Below are 26,178 nucleotides of genomic sequence, written 5' to 3' on the forward strand. Positions count from 1 at the left end.
ACTGCGCTAAGGGGCCCAAAGTCCAATGAGTACCTTTATGATTTCACAGGTCATTTTGAGAAATTTCGTTTCATGACTACTCCTCACGGTTTAGGGCCCCTAAAATGCCAGGACAGTATAGGAATCCCACAAATGACCACATTTTAGAAAGAAGACACCCCAAGGTATTCAGTTAGGAGTATGGTGAGTTCATAGAAGATTTTATTTTTTGTCACTAGTTAGAGGAAAATGACACTTTGTGAAAAAAACAATAAAAATCAATTTCCGCTAACTTGTGACAAAAAAATAAAATCTTCTATGAACTCACCATACTCCTAACTGAATACCTTGGAGTGTCTTCTGCCTAAAATGGGGTAATTTGTGGGGTTCCTATACTGTCCTGGCATTTTAGGGGCCCTAAACCGTGAGGAGTAGTCTTGAAACCAAATTTCTCAAAATGACCTGTGAAATCCTAAAGGTACTCACTGGACTTTGGGCCCCTTAGCGCAGTTAGGGTGCAAAAAAGTGCCACACATGTGGTATCCCCATACTCAGGAGAAGTAGTATAATGTGTTTTGCGGTGTATTTTTACACATACCCATGCTGGGTGGGAAAAATATCTCTGTAAATGGACAATTGTGTGTAAAAAAAATGGAAAAAGTTGTCATTTACAGAGATATTTCTCCCACCCAGCATGGGTATGTGTGAAAAGACACCCCAAAACACATTATACTACTTCTCCTGAGTACGGGGATACCACATGTGTGACACCTTCTTGCAGCCTAGCTGTGCAAAGGGGCCCACAGTCTAATGAGTTTCACAGGTCAATTTTACTCATTTGTTTTCCAGACTACACCTCACGGTTTTGGGCCCCTAAAATGCCAGGGAAGTATAGGAACCCCACAAGTGATCCCATTTTGGAAAGAAGACACCCCAAGGTATTCCATGAGGGGTATGATGAGTTCATAGAATATTTTATTTTTTGACACAAGTTAGTGGAAATTGATTTTTTAGGTTTTTTTCTCACAAAGTGTCATTTTCCACTAACTTGTGACAAAAAATAAAATCTTCTATGAACTCACCATACCCCTCATGGAATAACTTGGGGTGTCTTCTTTCCAAAATGGGGTCACTTGTGGGGTTCCTATACTGCCTTGGCATTTTAGGGGCCCTAAATTGTGAGGAGTAGTCTGGAAACCAAATAATTAAAATTGACCTGTGAAATTCTAAAGGTACTCATTGGACTTTGGGCCCCTTTGCACAGCTAGGCTGCAAAAAAGTGTCACACGTGTGGTATCGCTGTACTCAGGAATAGTAGTATAATGTGTTTTGGGGTGCATTTCACACATAACCAATCCTGTGTGTGAGAAATATCTCTGTAAATGACAATTTTTTCCATTTTTTTTACACTAAATTGTCATTTACAGAGATATTTCTCCCACCCAGCATGGGTATGTGTGGAAAGACACCCCAAAACACATTATACTACTACTCATGAGAATGGCAATACCACATATGTGACACTTTTTTGCAGGCTAGCTGCGCAAACTTGCCCAAAGTCCAATGAGCACCTTTAGGCTTTACAAGGGTGCTCACAATTTAAGCCCCCACCAAACAATTCCAGGTCAGTAAAACACCCCAGAAATGACCCCATTTTGGAAAGAAGAGACCCCAAGGTATTCCACGAGGGGCATACTGAGTTCATATAAAATTTTATTTTTTGTCATAAGTTAGCGGAAAATGACACTTTGTGGGAAAAAAAATAAAAAAAATCCATTTCTGCTAACTTATGACAAAAAATAAAATCTTCTATGAACTCACCATGCCCCTCAGCGAATACCTTGGGGTGTCTTCTTTCTAAAATGGGGTCACTTGTGGGGCTCTGTCCTGGCATTTTAGCGTCTCCACAAACATTACATGTATGGCCAGTATTAGGAGTTTCTGCTATACTCCTTATATTGGGCATACGGGTGATGCACTTTTTGCTCCATAAAAGGAAAAATGAACGGCAAAGATTCTCACATTCACATTGATCAATGTGGATGAAAAAAATATCTGCCGACATATGTGAAAAAAGAGGGGGGCATGGCGTTTGCCAGGACATAGGAGCACCGCCCACAAAATTTTCCAAACCCACTTTGCTCCTATGCCCTGGCAAACCAGATTAATCCATTCACATCGATCGATGTGGATGAAAAAAACTTTTGCCAGTTTTGATACAAAGTGCTTGCCAAAGCATAGGAGCTCCAACACCACCCCTCAGCTCATATGCCTTGACAAACGTATCTTACTGCGGAGGAGAAATCTCGTCCTGCAGCGCTGCATGCACCGACTTGTGTGTAATCTGACAGACGCGCAATGCTTCTGTCAGGATGCACCATCAGTGCTGCAGCTGGTTGGTCGATCAGTCGTTCGCTCGGTCCACCTGGAAGGATAAAGGATGGAAAAAGAGAGAGAGAAAAAACATACAAAAAAAAAACAAGCAAGCAGCAATGCAAGAAATTCATTAACATTAACATTCGTAAACTTTATTAAACCTTTTTAACCAAACAATAACATTTGGAACTTTTGCTTACCTGTTTTTTTTTTGTTTGTTTTTTTTTAACTTACCTTCCGAGGACAAACTTCTCCTTCCCCATGGGACAGTGTGCAAAGCGCAAATCGCACAGAGATGTAGCAAAGTACACTATGCACTTTGTCCCAAGTGAAAGGAGAGGTTTCTGGCAGCCCTGTGTATTTGGGTCTCTCAAAAGCAGATGTCTGGTTTCACACACAGGAGTTGCGCAGTAGCGTAGGTATGCACTAGCTTTAAGTCAACCACTTCCGGCGTAAGGGGGGACCGCAAAGTGGGACTTTCGCTAGGCAATATGCTGCAACCATCACTCCAATGTATTTGGGTCTCTCAAAAGCAGATGTCTGGTTTCACACACAGGAGCCGCGCAGTAGCGTTGGTATGCACTAGCTTTAAGTCAACCACTTCCGGCGTAAGGGGGGACCGCAAAGTGGGACTTTCGCTAGGCAATATGCTGCAACACATCGCTCCAGTGTGAAAGAGCCTTGAGAGACTACTACTGTGTCTCACGTTCCCTACTCCAATAGCGAATGTGTTCGTGGAACTTTTCAAAACACTCCCCTATGCATAGGGCAGGCTGGTCAGGACAGTAGGGACAATAAAAAGTGGTGTCACGCCTCATTCCATCCCTCTTACAGACACGACAATGTTTTCTTGGGGTGCGTTGACCTGGGGTACTCGGAAAGACATAAGCATAGTGTCTTTCATGTAGCCGGCTAACTACATCAGGGGGATTGGCCACGGCCCCTCCTGGATACAGGAGTTCCGAAATGATCTCTTCCTGAAATTTAAGGAAGGATCCTGTTCTCCCAGCCTTACTGTAGAGAACAAAGCTGTTGTACATTGCCAATTGAATCAAGTAAATAGCCACTTTCTTATACCAGCGGCTGGTCCTTCGGGAAACTAAATAGGGAGCCAACATCTGGTCATTGAAGTCCACCCCTCCCATGTTTAAATTATAGTCGTGGACGGCGAGGGGTTTCTCAACAACCTCAGTTGCTCGCTGAATTTGGACTGTCGTGTCTCCGTGAATGGTCGACAGAAGGTAAACGTCCCTCTTGTCCTTCCATTTCACTGCAAGAAGGTCGTCATTACACAAGGCAGCCCTCTCCCCCCGTGCAAGTCGGGTAGCAGTGAGATATTGGGGGAAGCCCCGGCGACTAGGCCGCACGGTGCCACAGCAAGGAATTCCGAGTATCTTCAAATGCTGATAGAGGGCCACACTTGTGTAGTAGTTGTCCACATAGAGATGGTACCCCTTGTGGAATAAGGGTGACACCAAGTCCCACACAATCTTGCCACTGCACCCCAGGTAGTCAGGGCATCCGACCGGCTCCAATTTTGTGTCTTTGCCCTCATAGACCCTAAAGCGATATGTATAGCCTGTGGCCCTTTCACAGAGCTTATACAGCTTGACCCCATACCGGGCGCGCTTGGTTGGGATGTACTGCTTAATGCCAAGGCGCCCGGTAAAATGTACGAGGGACTCGTCTATACAGATGTTCTGTTCAGGGGTGTAAGCATCTGCAAATTTGGATGACAGGTGGTCTATGAGGGGCCGAAATTTGTGGAGCCGGTCATAGTCAGCGTGGCCTCTTTCATGACAGGTTGTATCATCATTAAAGTGCAGGAAGCGCAGGATGTCCTCAAAACGTGACCTGGACATGGCAGCAGAGTACATGGGCATGTGATGTATTGGGTGCGTAGACCAATAGGACCGCAATACATTTTTTTTAGTTAGACCCATGTTAAGGAGAAGGCCCAAAAAGATTTTAAATTCGAAAACTGTAACCTGTTTCCACCGAAAAGGCTGGGCATGGGAGCTGTTCGGATTGGCGGTGATAAATTGTGTGGCCTTACGGTTGGTCTCTGCCACGACTAAGTCGTAGAGATCCTCGGTGAAGATCAGATGAAAAGCGTCTAGGGCCGATCCTAGATGATCTGTCTCCACCTGGACTCCAGACTGGGCGGTGAAAGGGGGCACTACGGGTGCGGCGGAATTAGGGAACTTCCAATGAGGGTTTGCCAGCACCTCTGGGAGCCTAGGGGTACTACGGGCCCGTGTTTCTGGTGGCTGCGACTGGGGTCTTACTGCACGTACCACCGAACCAGTTTCAACTGCCATGCTGGTGCTCGCCACTTCACCAGGGTCTACGGCAGTACTGGTTTCAAGTCCAGGATGTGCTGCGCAGTTGGTGCATGCCTCACCATCAAAATCTGGATCAGCGCTAGCACCACTCTGCTGGCCTTGAGGTTGATCCTGCGCAACCTGTGGTCCACTGACATGGGGTCGGGAACGCCTGGCGCTAGCAGGGACCACAACCTCGTCATCAGAACTATCGGTCAGAGAGTCACTGTCCTCTACAGGTTCATATTCTGAGCCGGATTCATCGGATGAGAAGTCCCAATCACTCTCACCCGACTCGGCCATAATACTGTAGGCCTCTTGCAGGGAATACATCTTTTTTGCCATTTTGGGCTGCTAAATTTAGAGGGTATTCCTCTGAGACCACCCAGGAAAAAATGCACCTGTCTAGCAAATGGGAGTATTTGTTAAGTAAAGAGCTGCGATCGCTCAGTTTTGATTTAAAAAAAAAAAATCAAAACTGATCTTTATAGCGTCGCAGCTATTGTGTTTTTTTGCAGTGATCAGAAAACAAAAATTTCTTTCACTTGGTGGGGAGGGCTGAACGCAAGTGCGGCAGAACGATCAGGCCTGATCGGGCAAACACTGCGTTTTTAGTGGAGCCTACTCTAAGGTGACCCTAACGTACTTATATAGATCTGACTGTGATCAGTACTGATCACTTACAGATACTATATAGTACCAATGCAGATTAGCGACAGTGATGACGCTAATTAGCGACTTATAGTGATTGCGGTGTAGTGGGCTGGGCGCTAACTACCTAACAAAAGGGGCCTAGCTAACTCACTGGCCAAAAAAACAGTGCACAGGCAATAGATGTCACTCAGACCTCGATCAGAGCTGTGACAGGCGACCAGATATCAATCACAGTGCCGCTGTCAGATTCCAACAAATGTAAACAGCAATTGGAATCACAGGGAAATCACAGATGATCAAAAACCAATCACTAATCAATCAATCAGATGTCAAAAATCAGTACACAGACAATAGATGTCACTCAGATCTCACTCAGACCTCGATCAGAGCTGTGACAGGCGACCAGATATCAATCACAGTGCCACTGTCAGATGCCAACCAATGTAAACGGCAATTGAAATCTCAGGCAATCAGATGATCAAATACCAATCACTAATCAATCAATCGTCAAAAATCAGTGCACAGACAATAGATGTCACTCAGACCTCGATCAGAGCTGTGACAGGCGACCAGATATCAATCACAGCGCCGCTGTCAAATGCCAACCAATGTAAACAACAATTGGAATCTCAGGCAATCACAGATGATCAAATACCAATCACTAATCAATCAATCAATCAGATGTCAAAAATCAGTGCACAGACAATAGATCTCACTCAGACCTCGATCAGAGCTGTGACAGGCGACCAGATATCAATCACAGTGCAGCTGTCAGATGCCAACCAATGTATACAGCAATTGAAAACACAGGGCAATCACAGATGATCAATAATCACAACGCAATCAATCAATCAATCAGAAGTCAAAAAACTGTTCACAGGCAATAGATGTCACTCACATGCCACTCACATGTCACACAGACCTCGATCAGAGCTGTGACAGGCGACCAGATGACACTCAGACCTCAGTCAGACGCCTTGGCAGGGCCAGTGAGGGGGGCTGTGGGGGTGATCAGCGGCGATCGGGTGGGGGATCAAGCGGGGAAACGTGTGTGGCTTACTGAGCAGGGCTGCCGTCCTCTCTCCTGGTGGTCCGGGCGCGCTGTGACCAGGAGAGGAGGAGGCAGCCAGTATAATACACGTTGTTTACATAACAACGTGTATTATACGCTTTGCATTGGGCCGTTTGAAAGATCGCAGCCCGCCGGCGCTGCTAATTGGCCGGCGGGCTGATGACACAGGGGAGCCCCAAGTGATGCCGGGCGATGTGCGCGCGCATGTGCGCGCGATCGCCCGCATTTCTAATTGAAAGGACCTTCCGCCAATCGGCGTTAGGCGGTCCTGGGGCTGCCGCTGCGGCCACGCCTACTGGCGTGACGCGGGCGGCAGCTGGTTAAAGGGACTCTGAGCTCAAGTAAAAAAAGAAAGTTGTACTCACCCGGGGCTTTTTCCAGCCCAGTGCTGGTCGGGAGGTCCCACGACGGCGTCCTGGCCCCTCTCCTAGTCCCCGCTCCGGAATGGCTGACCGGCCACAGCCCGGGCGACACTCTGCTGAGTGTCGGGCTGTTCCTTCCGCGTATGACGCGGCTGACGTCACACGCCAGCCGCCTCGCATCATCACGGCGGCCGGCGTGGCAGTACGGTGCATGCGCGCTTTAATCGCGCATGCACAGTACTTTCACGCCAGCCGCCGTGATGACGCGAGGCGGCCGGCGTGTGACGTCAGCCGCGTCATACGCGGAAGGAACAGCCCGACACTCAATAGAGTGTCGCCGGGCTGCGGCCGGTCAGCCATTCCAGAGCGGGGACTAGGAGAGGAGCCAGGACGCCGTCGTGGGACCTCCCGACCAGCACTGGGCTGGAAAAAGCCCCGGGTGAGTACAACTTTCTTTTTTTACTTGAGCTCGGAGTCCCTTTAAAGGGAACCAAAAGGGAAGGGAAGTGAAGTAACTAACTTCAGATTTGATACATACCAAAATAGAGGGAAGGCTTTGGTCTGTCCCATCCGAAGCTGTCTTGGTCTGTCCCATCATTCATACATTGTCCCCGGTTGAAGTTATTTAACCTGCTAGCTCTTTGGTACTCCTTGGGCACTGGTTGGGTCCCTGAGTAGTTCCCAAGATGAGTGCATTGTTTTACGCATGCATAAGTCTGGATGTGCTTCACTTTAGAACTATTCTGGTATGTGAGAAGTTTCAAACTCTGACTGAGGAGGACTGTCAATGACTTTAACTGAGGACCAGGAAATCTCTATGGTATCCAGAGCCTTCCCATTACTTAGGTATGATTGCTGCTTCCTCTTGCAAAGTCTGCTTTACAATATCTGACTGCAATCATCTGCACGTTTAATTGGTATGATTGCTGTATACATTGCTATTAAGATTGTTTAATATCAATTTAAGTAGTTCAGTAGTGTTTGTAAATCCCCATATAACATTTGTGAACCCTTATGTACCAACCCAGTGAGCACCAATATTTTATTGCAGCAGGCCTGGTTTTTGGTAGCCACTCCCATCCTCAGCTGAACTGTTTTCCCAATTTCTAATTGAGAATCACTTTCATTTCAACCAATGCAGCTATCATACCTATTTAACCCTCCTGGCAGGATATTAAAAACCGCCAGGGGGCAGTGCAGCCGTTTTGATTTTTATTTTTTTTAAATCATGTAGCGAGCCTAGGGCTCGCTACATGATAGCCGCTGCTCAGCGGCATCCCTCCAGCCCCGCCGATCGCCTCCGGTGATAGGCGATCAGGAAATCCCGTTCAAAGAACTGGATTTCCTGGAGGGCTTCCCCCGTCGCCATGGCGACGGGGCGGGATGACGTCACCGACGTCATGGACGTCGTGACGTCTAAGGGAGTCCCGATCCACCCCTTGCCGCTGCCTGGTGCTGATAGGCCAGGCAGCGCAGGGGTCTGGGGGGGGGGGCTGTGTTGCGACGCGGATAGCGGCGATCGAGCGCGGGAGGGGCGGCGATCGAAGTGCTGACGCAGCTAGCAAAGTGCGGGGTTACCGCCAGGAAGGTTAAATGCTCGAGTGAGGTCATTCGTGGTCTTGGTTACTTGTGCCATTTCATTCCTAAGTGCTATTTATTACAAAGTGCTTTACAACTTACCAAGAATTTACCAACAATTCACCCAGGAATTCAAACAGGCTTCAACAGCCACAGGACTCTGCTGGAAACTACTACTCTGCATCTAGAACTGCCTCAAATGCTATTGCTAAAAATGCCACTGCTGGACATATGTTGCACAACAAAGTAGACTCTGCTTCTTTATTTACACAGGTTTGCTTGCACTAACTGCATACTCCTATAAACTGTTTAGTGGTTGGGAATTTCCTGGTTATAATCAGAGACCATTACCATGTTTACTGCACTTTTTCTTATGTTCTGCCTGTCTGCAAACATCTACAAGTTGCATTGCAATATGCATCCTCCCAGTGTACAACACTCCATATAAAGTTCACCTGTTCTGCTTTCCTCACCTTACTCAGCTTCTCATGAACTGTTAGCTCTCCTGAAATCTCTCTCTCCCCCCAGCAGCTCAAAAACCTCACAAACATTTAAATCCCATTTACATTTGCTTACTCTCTCCCTCCTACTCTTACTTGCAGCTGGTGATATATCACCTAATCCTGTAACATGCAGTGCATGCAGATTTGCACTGAATGCAGAATGTCACTTAATGTAGAAATACTGAAGACCAGGGTAAAGGTAAAATAAGGGTTTATTTACAAAGTGCAGGATATATACAGGTGAGAATGTAGTTGGTACATAAACATACATACACGCGTAATCAAGCAACTGTACAAAATAGCAATATGATTGCAGGCAAATGTCTTACAATCAGACATACACAAACCAAATATACAGTATATACAGTGTGCACACAGTGAACCCCGGACCCTGTCTAACCAAGCTAACTAATATATATACACACATACATACACAGGATAATATACATTCAAGTGCAGGACATATGCAGCAGGCAATAGGTTAGCCAACAAGCCGAGATCAGATACCAGGACATCAAGCAATACAATCGGTAAGCAGAAGAATAGTCAGACAAAGCCAATATCATACACAGGGAAGTCGAGCAAACAGGAATTAGGAAAACATACAAACAGGAACGGGAATCAAAACTCTATAACACAAATCAAGGACTGAGTAACAAGCATTAAAGTATTGACCAGAACACAGGCTCTAGGGCTAGCCACATCAATGAACTAGCAACAGTGTTCCGTTGGAGCTGGACTTAAATACTCTGCAGGATGGTCATGTGACATCTTCAAACGCTGCAGATACACAGTTCTTGAGTACAGAGACCTCTGCTGGTGGGCAGAGGAAACTTCAGCAGGATTGCAAAAATGTTCTTGATGTGAGGGGGGGACATCTGCTGGTGACCAGAGGAAGTCCATGCGAAAGTTCACAAATGTCACCAGCAGGAACAGATCGTGACAAATCCTAGGCCACAGCCTGCTGCTGGACAAGCAACCCCTGTTTGCCTGCTTCACACACTTTACAGCCCTCTGTCCACAAATAACCTCAACACCCATCCTCGCCCCAACCTTATTTCCATCCATCCTACCCTGAGGTCTCTGGAATGCCAGATCCGTCTCAAACTTACAGCAGTCCACGACCTCTTCCTGTCAAAATCCCTCACCATCATCGCACTCACTGAGACATGGCTCACCCCCTCTGACTCTGCCGCAGAGGCCGCCCTCTCCTATGGTGGGCTTCACCTCAGTCACACCCCCAGACCAGACAACAGGAATGGGGGAGGAGTGGGTCTGCTCCTCTCCCCATCCTGCACCTTCCGTGTCCTCACCCCACCTATCTCCCTACAAATCACATCATTAGAGGCCCACACTATCCGCCTCTACCACCCCCTCCCTGCCATTGTTGCAGTCTTATACCACCCTCTGGGCTCCACCCCACAATTTCTCGATGACCTTGCCTCCTGGCTCCCTCACATCCTCTCCTCTGACCTCCCCACCATCATCATCCTCGGGGATTTCAATATTCCCATCGATGAAGCCCAGAACTCCTTGTGACCCCCGGCTACTCACCATTGCCAACTCACTTGGCCTATTACAACACACCAACACCCCCACTCACACTGCAGGTCACACTCTCAACCTTATATTCACTAAATCCACCACCATTGCAGACCTTGACATCTCACCCTTTCCACCCTCAGACCATCACCTTCTCACCTTCAACCTCCTCACGGAAGGCACCTCCAAACTACCCCCCCCCACCCACCTGGTAGATGGCAGCGAGACCTATGCAAGCTCAACCCTAGCTTCCTTGCTGACCCCCTCCATGCCCTCTTCTCCACTCTCCCCACCCTAACCTGTCCTAATCTTGCTGCAGCTCAGTGTCGCCAAACTCTCTCATCAGCCCTAGAGAAAGCTGTTTCTCTGCCCCACCGGCTCCACTTTTTTCTGTTCAGCGGGATTCCCTAGGATGGTTAAATGCCTGACGGCACACTGTGGGTAGCAATCTGTGCTACCCACAGTGTGCAAATGAAGCATCCAGCCGTCCTAGGGAATCCCAGTGAGTGGAGCCGGCGGGACATAGCATTTACACGGCTTCCCTGAAGCCAGCCATCCCCATCTTTCCACCCTCCCTGCTGCGATCACTCCTCCTCCTCCCTCCCCCGATACCCCACTGTGGATCCCTCTGTGCTCTATACGTCTTTCGCAATCCCCAGCCCCCCGCCAAACCCCCCCCCCCCCCCCCGGCCATGGTCCTCTGCGCTTAGGGGAAATAGAATTTACTCACCCTGGCCTCTCTCCAGCTGCAGCCACATACCGTCCTTCACCGCGTACAGCTCCGATCTGTGTACAATACCGCGTCCCGGTACTGTGCACAGAATGGAGCTGTACGCGATGGAGGAGGGTGTGCGGCTGCCGCTGGAGAGAGGACAGGGTGAGTAAATTCTATTTCCCCTAAGCATCTGGAATCTTTGAGGAGGGAGGGGGAAGCACCTGGCTTCCTATACTGCCCATCTATGCCTGGCTACCTATACTGCCCATCTATGCCTGGCTACCTATACTGCCCATCTATGCCTGGCTACCTATACTGCCCATCTATGCCTGGCTACCTATACTGCCCATCTATACCTGGCTACCTATACTGCCCATCTATACCTGGCTACCTATACTGCCCATTTATACCTGGCTACCTATACTGCCCATCTATGCCTGGCTACCTATACTGCGGGATCTATACCTGGCTACCTATACTGCGGGATCTATACCTGGCTACCTATACTGCGGGATCTATACCTGGCTACCTATACTGCGGGATCTATACCTGGCTACCTATACTGCGGGATCTATACCTGGCTACCTATACTGCGGGATCTATACCTGGCTACCTATACTGCGAGATCTATACCTGGCTACCTATACTGCCCATCTATGCCTCGCTACCTATACTGCGGGATCTATACCTGGCTACCTATACTGCGGGATCTATACCTGGCTACCTATACTGCGGGATCTATACCTGGCTACCTATACTGCGGGATCTATACCTGGCTACCTATACTGCGGGATCTATACCTGGCTACCTATACTGCGAGATCTATACCTGGCTACCTATACTGCCCATCTATGCCTCGCTACCTATACTGCGGGATCTATACCTGGCTACCTATACTGCGGGATCTATACCTGGCTACCTATACTGCGGGATCTATACCTGACTACTTATACTGTGTGATCTATACCTGGCTACCTATACTGCAGGATCTATACCTGGCTACCTATACTGCAGGATCTATACCTGGCTACCTATACTGCGGGATCTATACCTGGCTACCTATACTGCGGGATCTATACCTGGCTACCTATACTGCGAGATCTATACCTGGCTACCTATACTGCAGGATCTTTACCTGGCTGCCTATACTGCGAGATCTATACCTGGCTACCTATACTACCCATCTATGCCTGGCTACCTATACTGCAGGATCTATACCTGGCTACCTATACTGCAGGATCTATACCTGGCTACCTATGCTGCGGCATTTATACCTAGCTACCTATACTGCCACATCTATACCTGGCTACCTATACTGGGGGGGGGGGGCCTAAGTACTGCATCATAAAAAATGTTTTTGAGCACGCAGGTGGGGCGTGCAATGTTACATCCTCTCCTGAGAACAATTTAGCCTGGAAACTGCCCTGATTGGAAGCTTATCTTCCAATGCGCACCCTGCATCAGCACATTGAGGAGACTTGGTGGGGTCTCATACTTACCATTGGCGTGCTGATCCCTCGTCATGTACCTCTGATGGCTTCCCCAGTGCCTTCTTCCATGTCCCTTGGCAGATTTGCTTCTCCCTCTGCGTTGACATGTTCCCCCGGCGATCGGTGTTGAAGACACCAGGGTCACACTGCGTCATCAACATCTCGCGGAAAACCCCCTTTTTTTATTTATTGAATTCAATACAAAAACCTATATTGAATTCCATATTAAAAAAAAATGCTTGAAAATTATTTGAAATTAATTTGATCACTTTTTGCACAGAAATCCTGGGGAAATTGAACGCCAGGGAGGTTAAAGGACATCCGAGGTGAAAATAAAGTGATGAGATAAACAATTGTATGTATCCTCCTTCTCCTAAAAATGACTTTTTTAGATATTGCACGGTTTTATTTTATATTTCAATCTAGTTTTTACTGTTTCATTGTCTCTGCTCAATGACACCTTCATTGCAGTATGCCAGAGCTAAAATCTATGAAAGATTGGCCCTTTTTATCTCTTTCCTGCTCTCATAAGCCATTTACTGACAGGAAAGTGTTTTATGGCTGTAATTACTTATCAGTGAGGGTTATGCTATAGTCCGACCCAGTCCTGACCCTGACAGAAATTGTCACTTGCATATCTGATATGTAACTCTTTCAGGCAGAGAAAGAAAAAAAAGGAAAACAGCATAGGCATTTGTGTGTTTGACACTGTACAGACATGTCTATCTCATCATGTCACATGTCACCTTGGTTGACCTTTAAGGGATCAGTTATGATTTCCAATGGGCCTGGAGGAACATAGCAAATCAGGCTTGCAGTCTCTTACCCTCCCCGACACTATCCAAAATGACCACTGTTCAAGACCTTTACAGGGCTTCAGCATACCTTTGATGCTCTTTTTTCCTCCAATTTAATGAATACTGTTATGAGAATATTTTGGTAATGCAAACATTATTCACTGCAGTTGCTGCATTTAGATGGTAAAAGATTGGACTACGTACCTGTGCTAGATCATCATGAGATTTTTAAAAGGTGAGGGAATTTGCTGTTGTGCATTTGCATCAACTCGCACACATTCAAGTGGAGTTATTTGTGATAAAATCCATTGCAACCTGTGTATATTATTGTTATAATTCTGCACATGATTACATTGGCGTTGCTCACAGGTCATGGGGATTACAGAGAACTGTTTTTAGACAAGCATTAACCTTCCTGGCGGTAAGCCCGAGCTGAGCTCGGGCTATGCCGCGCAGGAAGATATCTCAGCCCCTGGTGGAGCGATTTGCTCCATTTAAAATGCTGTACGCGCAGCTAGCACTTTGCTAGCCGCGCGTACAGCTTGATCGCGGCGATCGCCCGTACGCAGCGGCGCAAGAGGCCCCCCCCCCCCCGCCAGAGCCCTGCGCTGCCCGGACCAATGAGTTCCGGGCAGCGCTATGTGCTGGATCGGAGGTGTCTGACGTCAGGACGTCGGCTGACGTCCATGACGTCATTCCGATCGTCGCCATGGCGACAGGAGAAGCCAAACGGGAGCGCGTTATATACGCGTTCCCCTGTTTGCTATTGATGCCGGCGACGATCGCACTAGAGGGACACATGCGCCCTCTAGTGGTGTTTCATGTAGCTACCACTCTGGTAGCTTTACATGAAACACAAAAATTTTTTTTTTAAAAAAAAGGATTTTTGCCATTTTGGCAAAAGAAATTAACCGCCAGGAGGGTTAACCAGTAGAGATGACTCCTGAAATCCATTCCTGTTACTTGGTCCAAAATAAGGATAGGGAAAAAAGTATCCTAGTCATCTAAAAGTTTTTTCTTTTAATCACATTTTCAGGAGATAATGTAATTTGTAATTATTGTATGCTATTGTACTTTTTCCATGTTATTACTTCTGTAGGCAATGTCTCAATCTATGCACATATTTTGTTTTTTCCTCAGCTGAAATAATTCTGCATTGTTTCTGAAAGTAAATGTAAATTGTGCACAGGGGTATGCCAACATCACTGACCTACTCTGCAATGTTCCCTCCGGTCCTGGTCCCCAATGTCTATGGTACCCTTCAAAGGAAATAACAAACGCAATGTGATTATATTGTAATGTGACGTTAGAACTGGTGCATTAGTGCAATGCAGAGGAATCCACTGGAATAACATGAGGCAATCTGTGCGATACAGAACAACATGCAGCTAAACACATATGTGAGCATGCTTTCAACCTGTACCCATACACACATCAATTTCCCTCGATGCAGCAAAATGATCAATCCATCTCCCGATCAGAATCTTATCATAGAGGGGTTGATTCCTCCCACACGCAGCACATAGATTCTCAATAGATTTCAGCTGGAAAGTGCACTGTTCAATGCATTGCAAAGCTCTAGCCCATTGATCAGCTACCTCTCCTGCTTTGCCCACGATTCCATCCTGTCCGACTGATTGGAATTCATTTGATCAGAAATGTTGATTCAGTAGATTCATGGCAGATTCGTGGGGGATTGTACTGGAAAATCTATGTGTGTATGGCCTGCTTTGATCAGGGATGTCTCTTTAACCAGTTCACCCCCAAGTGGTTTTTACCCTAACGGACCAGAGCAATTTTCACCTGTTAGTGCTCCTCCCTTTTATTCCCTAATAACTTTTATTACTACTTATCACAACAAAATGATCTATACCTTGTTTTGTTCGCCACCAATAAGGCTTTCTGTGGGTAGTACATTTTGCTAAGAATTTTTTTATTCTAAATGCGTTTTAACGGGAAAAATAAGAAAATGATGGCAAAAAAAATCATTATTTCTCAGTTTTCGGCCATTATAGTTTTAAAATTAAACGCTCTCCTGTGGTTACAACCGACACATTTTGTTTGCCCAGTTGTCCCGATTATTAAACCGTTTAAATTACAGTCCTGGCCAAAAGTTTTGAGACTGTCAAAAATATTAGTTTTCATAAAGTTTGCTGCTAAACTGCTTTTAGATCTTTGTTTCAGTTGTTTATGTGATGTACTGAAATATAATTATAAGCACTTCATACGTTTCAAAAGCTTTTATTGACAATTACATGACATTTATGCAAAGAGTCAGTATTTGCAGTGTTGGCCCTTCTTTTTCAGGACCTCTGCAATTCGACTAGGCATGCTCTCGATCAACTTCTGGGCCAAATCCTGACTGATAGTAACCCATTCTTTCTTAACCAGTTCGGCCTTTCTGGACGAGCTTTCTCGTCCAGAAAGGCACTGCTGCTTTCAATGCGTGGTGCGCGCACCCGCTGCCCGCCGCTAGCCCCCCGATCAGTGAATGGGAATATAATTCCCATTCACCGATCTAACTTCCCCGCAGAAATACCGACGCTTTCTCTCCAGAGAGCGTGGTATTTCTGCCCCCAGGAAACAACTCCTCTGAATTTTTGTTCCTGGATGCGAGATCGTTCGCATCCAGGACTTTTCTCACTTTGGCCATCTTGTGGCCAAATAGTAAACTACACCCACATACATTTTTAATTAAAGAATTTGCTTATTTTACATGTAAAATAAGCAGTTTCACTCCCACACCAAAAATTACCCACATACATTTTTTATTAAAAAAATAAATAAAAAAAATACAATTAAAAAAAAAAAACAACATAAATAGTTACCCAAGGGTCTAAACTTTTTAAATATACATGTCAAGAGAGTATGTTATTATATTATTTAAAATTATAAGCTTATAAATAGTGATTGACGCAAATTGAAAAAATGCACCTTTATTTCTAAATGAAATATCGGCACCATAAATTGTGATAGGGACATCGTTTAAATGGTGTAATTAACGGGACAGATGGGCAAATAAAATACATGGGTTTTAATTACGGTAGCGTATATTAATTTCAAACTATAATGGCCAAAAACTGAGAAATAATGAATTTTTTTCATTTCTTTCTTAATCTTCCTGTTAAAATGGATTTAGAAAAAAATAATTCTTAACAAAATGTAGTACCCAAAGAAAGCCTAATTAGTGGCGGAAAAAACAAGATATAGATCAATTCATTGTGATAAGTAGCAATAAAGTTATAGGCGAATGAATGGGAGGTGAATGTTGCTCGGATGCATGAGATTTTCGGCACTGCGGCGCTGAACCGGATAATCACTTCTTTGAGTTTCTCAGAATTAGCTGTTTTTTTGTTTGTCCACCCGCCTCTTGAGGAATGACCACAAGTTCTCAATGGGATTAAGATCTGGGGAGTTTCCAGGCCATAGACCCAAAATTTCAAAGTTTTGGTCCCCGAGCCACTTAGTTATCACTTTTGCCTTATGACACAGTGCTCCATTGTGCTGGAAAATGCATTGTTCTTCACCAAACTTTTGTTGGATTGTTGGAAGAAGTTGCTTTTGGAGGGTGTTTTGGTACCATTCTTTATTCATGGCTGTGTTTTTTGGCAAAATTGTGAGTGAGCCCACTCCCTTGGATGAGAAGCAACCCCACGCATTAATGGTCTCAGGATGCTTTACTGTTGGCATGACACAGGACTGATGGTAGGGCTCACCTTTTCTTCTCTAGACAAGCCTTTTTCCAGATGCCCCAAACAATCGGAAAGGGGCTTCATCGGAGAATATGACTTTGCCCCAGTCTTCAGCAGTCCATTCACCATACTTTCTGCAGAAGATCAATCTGTCCCTGATGTTTTTTGGGGAGAGAAGTGGCTTCTTTGCTGCCCTTCTGGCCATCTTCTAAAAGTCTTCGCCTCACTGTGCGTGCAGATGCGCTCACACCTGCCTGCTGCCATTCCTGAGCAACCTCTGCACTGGTTGCACTCCGATCCCGCGCTTGCTGGACTTTTTTGGATGCCCTGAAGCCTTCTTAACAAGAATTGAACCTCTTTCCTTGAGGTTCTTGATGATCCTATAAATTGTTGATTTAGGTGCAATCTTAGTAGCCACAATATGCTTGCCTGTGAAGCCATTTTTATGCAACGCAATGATGGCTGCATGTGTTTCTTTGCTGGTCACCATGGTTAACAATGGAAGATCAATGATTTCAAGCATCACCCAGCAACAAGTCAAGTCTATGGGGCCCTTCCTGTCCACCCCTGTATCACTTAAGTATGGGGTGCCCCAGGGCTCAATCCTCCCCGCCCTGCTTTTCACGATTTACATGTTACCGCTTGGAAAACTAATCCAAAAACATGGCCTGACATACCACTGCTATGCAGACGACACCCAACTATATCTTTCCTTCAAGCCTCGTGTGACAGACCCAACTCTAACTATAAACGCCTGCTTACGTGAACTACAGCAATGGATGAATGACAACTGGCTGAAACTAAATGCAGACAAAACTGAAGTCCTTCTGATTGGAGGGCAGAGCATGATAACAAAACAACTTAACTTGCAGTCTTCACCACTGGGAATAGGAGGCACAGATCTATGCAGCTCTGATCATGTGCGTAGCCTGGGAGTTCTAATTGATGGGGATTTAAACTTCAGAACTCAAATCTCTGCTGTGGTGAAATCATCCTATTTTCACCTGAAGAACATTGCAAAAATCAAGCACCTCATCCCCCCAGAAGATCTGCCAACCTTAGTCCATGCCTTCATCACATCCCGACTGGACTACTGTAATGCTCTGCTCTCTACACTGGCCTTCCAAAAAAGGTCTTGTACCGCCTACAGCTGGTACAGAATACTGCTGCCAGACTGCTAACCAACCAACCCCGTCACTGCCACATAACGCCAGTCCTGCACTCCCTTCACTGGCTACCTATAGAATGGAGGGTCCTATTCAAGATCGGCCTACTGACATTTAAATCCCTGAATAATCTAGGCCCTGGATACATGAAAGATATGTTGCAGCTACGTAGCAATCCCCGCATTTTCAGATCCACAGGTTCTAATAATCTAGTCATACCCAGAGTCCACTTGGAAACTTTTGGTCCCAGAGCCTTCTGTCATGCTGCCCCTACGTTTTGGAACTCCTTACCTCAACAGATCAGGACAGCTCCATCCCTGGACGTGTTTAAATCCAGACTGAAAACCCACCTGTTCAGTTTGGCATTTGCAGAAATATAACTTTTGTTGTGTGAATACTTCATCCTACTACCAACTACTGAATCTGAGAGAGCCCAAGCGCTTTGAGTCCTATGGGACAAAAGCGCTATAGAAATGTTATTTTATTGTATTGTATTGTATTGTATTGTATTGTGTAAGTCTGCCTTTCTAACCCAATCAGCCTGACATATTGATCTCCAGCCTTGTTCTCGTCAACATTCTCACCTGAGTTAACAAGATGATTACTAAAATGATCTCAGCAGGTCCTTAAATGCAGCAATGAGATGCAGTGGAAAGGTTTTTTTGGGGGATGCAGTTAATTTTCATGGCAATGAAGGACTATGCAATTCATCTGAACACTCTTCATAACATTCTGGAGTATATGCAAATTGCTATTATAAAAACTTAAAGAGATTCTGTAACAAAATTTTCAGCCTTATTTCTTCTATCCTATAAGTTCCTATAACTGTTCTAATCTTCTTTCCCTTGTCAGCTTTGTCGGCTCAGGCAGGAATGTGCTGCTCTGCTGTCATAGGGAGACGCTATGCACACACCCTCCACACCCCCTGCAGGCTCTGTATGAGTCACAGACTGAGCTTCTCTCAGCCTATCACATGCTGGTTAGCAGCCATGTTTTTTGTTTGTAAACACTGCCTAAAACTGTCAATTACAAGCCAGGATTGCAGCAGGGAGTGGCAGATACAGCAAAGAGGGGCCCAGGAGAACATAATGAATAGAATGGTGTGCTTTTTATTGTAAGAATTTTAGAGTACAGATTCTATTTAAGCACCAACCTTTCTAATTTCCAGTATTTTTGACAGGCTCAAAACTTTTGGCCAGGACTGTATATCCCTATCACAATGTATGGCGACAATGGCCTCAATTCACTAAGCTTATCTCCTGTCTTTAACAACGTTGTTAGAGTTATCACCATGGTGATAAGGCATGTAGTATTCAGGAAACATTTTACCTCAGGCAAACCTAAAGTTAACTCTTGTGTCTTTAAAGCGGAACTGTAGATTGAAAATAAACACATTGTTTCATTGTTTCACTTCAAGCCCCCAGCAGCTGTCCTGTCCCGCGCCGGTCCTGCCCGAGCCTCCGTTCTCCCGCCGCCGCTCCGTCCTGTACTTTGACTTGTAAGTCGAGGCTAGCACAGCCCTGCCAAGGGGGCTGCTTCTGTGCAGTGCAGTGTTGCAGAGCACTGCCAGCGGAGCTTCATGCACTACCTGTTTCTGGTGGTGAGACAGGTCCTCCTCACTCTACAGTGTAGATCCATACTGTGCAGCCAGTCACCATGCAGCTCCTGCCCCTGCCTGTCATGTGACAGGCATAGTGAGCCGCGTGGTGATTGGCTGTCAGGCACACAACTAAACTAAAGACGAGTAAGCAAGACCAGCCTTCCCTAAAACAGGTAAAGTGTAATGCTCTGCAATTAGCGCTGTATTTGTAGCCCTGCTGCTCTGCCTGATCAGGGGTCAGGGGGTATGTGGGGGGCTGGAGGGCACTATATTCTGTGACTGGGTGTAGTGGGAATCTTTGCTGAGGGGCCTGGCTCATCATAGTTATGCCCCTGTACTTGAGTCACAGGAGTCACAGGAGGTCTGATTTATGGAAGTGGCCAATGTAAAAACTGCCTGTCTTGCCTTGCAGTTACATAATAATAGCATGAATATACATGGTTGCAGGGAAATAGCGAGTTCTATTAACTAAACTCTGGCAAGACTGAACAGATGAAAAAACACTAGATGGCATGCACAGACTTGTTGTTATGTCAGATTTGACTTCCTTCCAAAAAAGAAGAAGTAATGAGTAGGTGGCTAGGTCATGATAACACAGATTACAAAGAGACAATTGTGATAGAAACAGAATTCAGGAAACCAATGGTATAAAAAGCAGATATATGTAAAGATGCTAGAAGTTTAAGAGAAATACTTCTGAACCTACCGCCACACTTAATAGATGGCTGGTTGATAATAGATATACAGATACCGGGCACACTATGGAATACAGATGAAATGCACTAGCTATAACCCCCTCATTCTGTAAAGAAACTGCATAATCAACTCAGGAATGGCAGCCAGGAACTACTTTTCAGATGCTTGTGAAAGAAAAAGGATACATTTTTATTATTATTACTTCAACTCAAAAGGCGTTATGTTTGTGGCATGCCTTCCTTTCCTCATCCTTATATTTATAGGCGTAACAGCTGTATTTATTTATAACATTACAACATTAAAAACAGAACTTGAAAACCTTCGAGCTGAGCTGAGATCACACAGGAAGCCTGATATTCCTCTTACTTCCAGCCTGGTGATGGATAAAAACAGTAATGGTGCAAGCAAGTATTCCTCATGGGGAGAGGCAAAGAAGGTAGGTTTGCTGTGCTTGTTTTGTCATCTTTCACTGTAGCCACAAAACATTGATATTGCACTTTTCTCCTGCCGGACTCAAAGCGCCAGAGCTTCAGCCACTAGGATGCGCTCTATAGGCAGTGTTAGGGAGTCTTGCCCAAGGTCTCCTCAGTGAATAGGTGTAGGCTTACTGAACAGGAAGAGCCGAAATTCAAACCCAGGTCACCTGTGTCAGAGGCAGAGCTCTTAACCAGTACTCTATCCAGCCACTTCTAGATAGGAACATGGAGGCTACTATGTATGTTATTTAAAAAAATAATAATTGTAATAGTTGCCTGGCTGCCAGCTAATCTTTTGGCATTGATGTTGCTTTTTTAAAGGGCAACTGTAGCAAAAGTTCTATGGAGGCTGCCATATTTATTTCCTTTTAAGCAATACTAGTTGCCTGGCAGCCCTGCTTATGCATTTGGCTGCAGCAATGTCTGAATCACACAAGAAACAAGCATGCATCTAATCTTCTCAGATCTGACAATGTCAGAAACACCCGATCTGCTGCATGCTTGTTCAGGGTCTATGGCTAAAAGTATTAGAGGCAGAGGGTCACCAGGATAGCCAGGCAACGGGTATTGCTTAAAAGGAATTAAATATGGCAGCCTCCATATCCCTCTTGCTACAGTTGTCCTTTCAATCACAGCAGCAACAAGCCTGAGGCCAGAGGAGTCAGGCATGAGTTAAATCACTTTATGTGTATACTCATCGTGAATCAGGGGCATATCTAGGCTAAACTGCCTGTGACAAACTCTAAAACTGCACCCAGAGGGCTGGGGAAGGGGGTGGGTGCTGGTACACCCCTCAAACATTTTAAGGTGTAGTCTCAACTTGAATTGGTTCTGTCCAAGTAGAAGTGAAGCATTGCCTGTAGGAATGAAGTAAGGTAATAGGTCACCATATACACATCTTCCAAATAACAGGCAGCTTGGAGCCCCAAAATATTAACCAGGCAGCAGAATGTCCCCCAAGTAAACACTGGACAGCATAATATACAAATTATACAGGCTTTTTACCTAATAACATAATTGGGCAGCATGGATGCAGTAGAAAAACAGATTGTGTAATAGACCTAAGTAATAGTACACATGAAAGCCCCTTATGACAGAACATTCACCACAAACACTGCTCCTCAAAACAGACCTTCAGTTATAGACTGACCCTTAGAGACAAACAGCACCCCAGTAATTGTGCCTACGTGAGAGACCCCTGTGATAGATGGGAGCCCCATTAAAAGAAAAGACCCCCAGTAACTGACAGTCCTCTTGCTGTAGTGCTCACACTAACAAGCAGGGCCGGATTACCGACCAGGCAACAAAAGCAGTCGCTTGGGGCCCCATTCAGAGTCAAAGGGGCCCCATCAGCACATAAACCAGCCCTCGCCATCCTGTCAGCGGTGGCTGGATGGTATAATGGTTAAAGGGACTCTGAGCAGTGCAGTAACTATGGAAAGATGCATATCATTTTAAAGCTCTCTTTCCAATGATATATAAATCGCCGCCCTATGCCTTTTAGTTTTCGCTATTTTTGCAATCGAAATTGCGGCCGCAGCAATTTCGAACACGAAAATTGCGAAAACTAAAAGGCGTAGGGTGGCAGTTTATCTATCATTGGAAAGAGGAGAAAGAGAGCTTCAAAATGATATGCATCTTTCCATAGTTACATTGTATTACACAAGACGACTTTTCTCCAAAGTTGGCAGCTCGATTCAGCACAATGCAATGAAATATAAGGAACCCAGGGGGATATAATTACAAACATCATGCTGGTAGGTGTGAGGATGTAATTAATTAGTTGTGGGTATGCTTAAAGGCATACCCACAGGCACTGCTCAGAGTGCCTTTAAGGGCTCTGCCTCTGACACAGGAGACCAGGGTTCGAATCTCGTCTCTGCCTGTTCAGTAAGCCAGCACCTATTCAGTAGAAGACCTTAGGCAAGTCTCTCTAACACTGCTACTGCATATAAGGCGCGTCCTAGTGGCTGCAGCTCTGGCGCTTTGAGTCCGCCAGGAGAAAAGCGTGATATAAATGTTACTTGTCTTGTCTTGTCTTGTCAAATGATGCCGTGCGCTGCTGATTGTCTTCAGAGCCAGGCTCTCCTCCTAGGTCCCCCTCCTGCTACTGTGCGCTCTGCCGCTGCTCACTCCTCCCTCCCTTCCCACAGAGAACCACAGCTGCAGCAAAAATGATAGCAGCAGATGGCAAACACTCACTCACCTATCCATGATCCAAGCGATAGAGATCCCGTCATCTGAAACCCATCTGTCTCTTCTACAGTGCAGCCGCTCTCTCTGAACTTCCTGATTCTCAGATCAGACAGGAAGTAGGAAGTAGTAATAGTAGTAGTAACAGAGCGGCAGCACTCTAGAGGAGACAGATGGGCTCCGGATGACAGGACCTCTATTGCTTGTATCGCAATAGGTGAATGTGAGTCATCTGGTGCTGTCATTCTCCCCCGCTGCGGCTGCCTTCTCAGCTGGACTATCGTATTCATTGTGATAGAGGCTGCATGGTGGCTGTCTAGTTTGGGAGGAATTCGGTTGTTCGGTGGTGGAAGTGGTTATGTAATTCTGTCTGGGGAACGGCTTCCGGTTTGGCGGTGTCCAGAGCTTTCTGCTATTGCCAGGCTGGAGATGCAGGGGAAAAGTGCTGCTGCTGTGATATCTGGCGCCCTCTTCACAGGAGTGTCCCAGCCACTGAGTGCAAATGTCCCAGCCATTCATCTCTCACTCTGCATTTTGCCACTGCTATTCCCTGCATTGTGCTGTGCACCCACAGAGGAAAGCGGGCTGTTGCCCATAGCAACCAGTAGCTCGGCTGCCCCGGTGTGTGCGGCATGTTGCTGTGCAGCTGCATTTTCTGATTCTATTACGAGATGATGGGGGGGCCCAAATCAGTTACTTTGCTTAGGGCCCCATTTAGCCTTAATCCGGCTCTGCTAACAAGCACTCCCTGCATGCAAAACTGGCAGAACTAATATAGCTTACCTGTCTCCACACTGACCAGACATTTAAGCTTTCTGCTTCTGACCTGATTCACTCCCTGACCCCCATGTCATGTGATGCTAAAGAGAAAAGATAAAGCAAGGCCCCAGCCAGCTCGTTCAGTCTCTGGAGTTGGGAGAGAAAAACTGGATGTGCAACACCAGGAATACTGTAGAGCAGCACCCCTAGTTCTTTAAGAGGCACATATGGTGCAAGCAATGGGGGGGGGGGGATACATCTTTGTTAGAGGCAGTTAATTATTCCAATCAATAACCATGCCTGTGACAATTTTTATTTAAAAAAAGGGAATGCAGATGCCAACCTCTATATGCCTACCAGTCCAGTTGTCCTTTAAACAACAGCATACAGCATAAATAAAATGTGTTTGGATAAAAGGTACTGCCTAAATACATCTATGAAGATTAAGCAGCTACATATAGTTACATATAGTTACATAGTACTGTTTTGTCTAATGCATTCTGAAGACATACAGTATGCCTATCCTATTTCATTCAAGTTTCAAAGGACTTGATGTGTAGCAGATACAATCTGTAATAACCTTATTCAGGAGACTAGTTCAGTAAATAGACCATACTAACCGCTAACACATTGGCCTCCATTCATAAAAGTGCTGTCGGTAAGGTAAATCCGTACCGCTGTCGGTATTTCAGCCTTCTGGGTGGTCATTCATAAAAATGTTTCTAGTTGCCATAGGAGTGTGGAGATATCCCGCTGTAGGCTAGCAGGAGCTAACAGGAGAAGCTGGCGGAGTCCTTCCATGTAGTGTTCTCTCTGCTGCTGCTTGGGAGGTCTGTCCCATTCACTTACATGTACTCCGCATGCTTATCGCTACATCCAGGGGAGCAGTAATCCCCGTCCGCATACCGCTTGCGTTAATTTTTATGAATTTACATGCTGTTACATTTCCGCATAGAATCACTGCACAATGCGGTAATTTATTGCTCTGCTCGGGAAAGTCAGCTTCTCATGCGGAAACAGCCTTTGTGAATACAAATTTTGCTCAGTGCTCGGTAAAGTCGGCTGTTTTTAGTATTTCCACATGCGGGAACGCTTTATGAATGATAGCCATAATCATAGTCTCTTTTATATCACTAAAAACAGGCAAACTACAGGCCAAGCAAATATATGCATCGGTATATAAAGAGGGCTGAGAAGTAAAGATTGCACACAGTATCATGTTTTCTGTTGTCTGATCACAAAATATGTATTGTTGATATGATGAACTGATAGATTTTTGGTCAGTAATGATAAAATATCTAATCATTGATGTATCTCTCACAGACTCGATACAAACCTTTTGCAGCAGTGCTTACCTACGTTTTCTCTAAGTATCAAGCACATTAATGTAGTATTTCATGGTCATAAATATTTAGCTAGCAAAAAACATAATAAAGCCTCATAAACACACACACCATAATTACCGTAGGCAGCCTGCCCACCAAATCACAATTAGGCAATGTGCCCCCACAAACACATTTACATAGTGTGTCCACTAAAATATAATAAGGCAGAATGCCCCAAAACATGATGGGCAGTGGGCGTCCGAAACCTAATAAGCAGTGCCCCCAAAAAACTTGGTAAGGAGGTGTGTGTCTCAAGACATAACTAGGCAGTGTGTCCCACAAAACACTATTAGGCAGTATACCATACATAACATTGTGCAGTTTACTCCCCAAACATAATTAGGCCTGGAACGATTCCGCATACGGATTTTGCCGTGATTTCGCATAGGCAGGGTATATGCGATTTTAACCATGTCACTGCCTGTGTCAATTTACATTACTTTCAATGTGAAATCGCACGCGAAATCGCGGGAAAAAACGCATGCGATTTCCCTATTAAATACATTGTCTGCGATTCGCCTGCATTCCACACGCAGGCGAATTCTGCAGGGTCAACCGTGCAGAAAAATCCTGCACAGAAAAACGCAAATGAAAACTGACAAGTGGAAACACTCCCATCCACTTGTATTGCCTATGCGAATCCGCATGCGGATTCGCGCTAGTGGAAACAGGCCCTTAGAGAGCGCTTTCAATCGCTAGCGATTTCCCTAAATGCTCTGCCAATGTAAATGGATGGGACTGATTCCACTAGAGCAATTGCCATTAAAGGACACCTGAGCCGAAAATAAACGAATGAAATAAACGATTGTATCCATCTTC

At 45.6% G+C, this 26,178-nt stretch overlaps 1 protein-coding gene across 6 annotated transcripts in view; it reads left to right on the top strand.

Moving 5' to 3' along the window:
- ABHD13 (abhydrolase domain containing 13) overlaps window positions 1-26,178 on the top strand; it is a 95,150-nt gene that overhangs the window by 36,405 nt on the left and 32,567 nt on the right. For 5 of the 6 annotated variants that reach the window (XM_068268027.1, XM_068268024.1, XM_068268026.1 and 2 more), the window contains one exon: window positions 20,919-20,982. The exons of the other annotated variant lie outside the window; for it this stretch is intronic. In XM_068268027.1, the coding sequence (XP_068124128.1) occupies window positions 20,964-20,982 (19 nt within the window). In that variant the 5' untranslated portion in view covers window positions 20,919-20,963. The remainder of the gene's footprint in view (window positions 1-20,918; window positions 20,983-26,178) is intronic. 6 annotated transcript variants of the gene reach the window in all.

This window comes from Hyperolius riggenbachi, chromosome 2, assembly GCF_040937935.1.
Source record: "Hyperolius riggenbachi isolate aHypRig1 chromosome 2, aHypRig1.pri, whole genome shotgun sequence".
NCBI classification, from domain to species: domain Eukaryota; kingdom Metazoa; phylum Chordata; class Amphibia; order Anura; family Hyperoliidae; genus Hyperolius; species Hyperolius riggenbachi.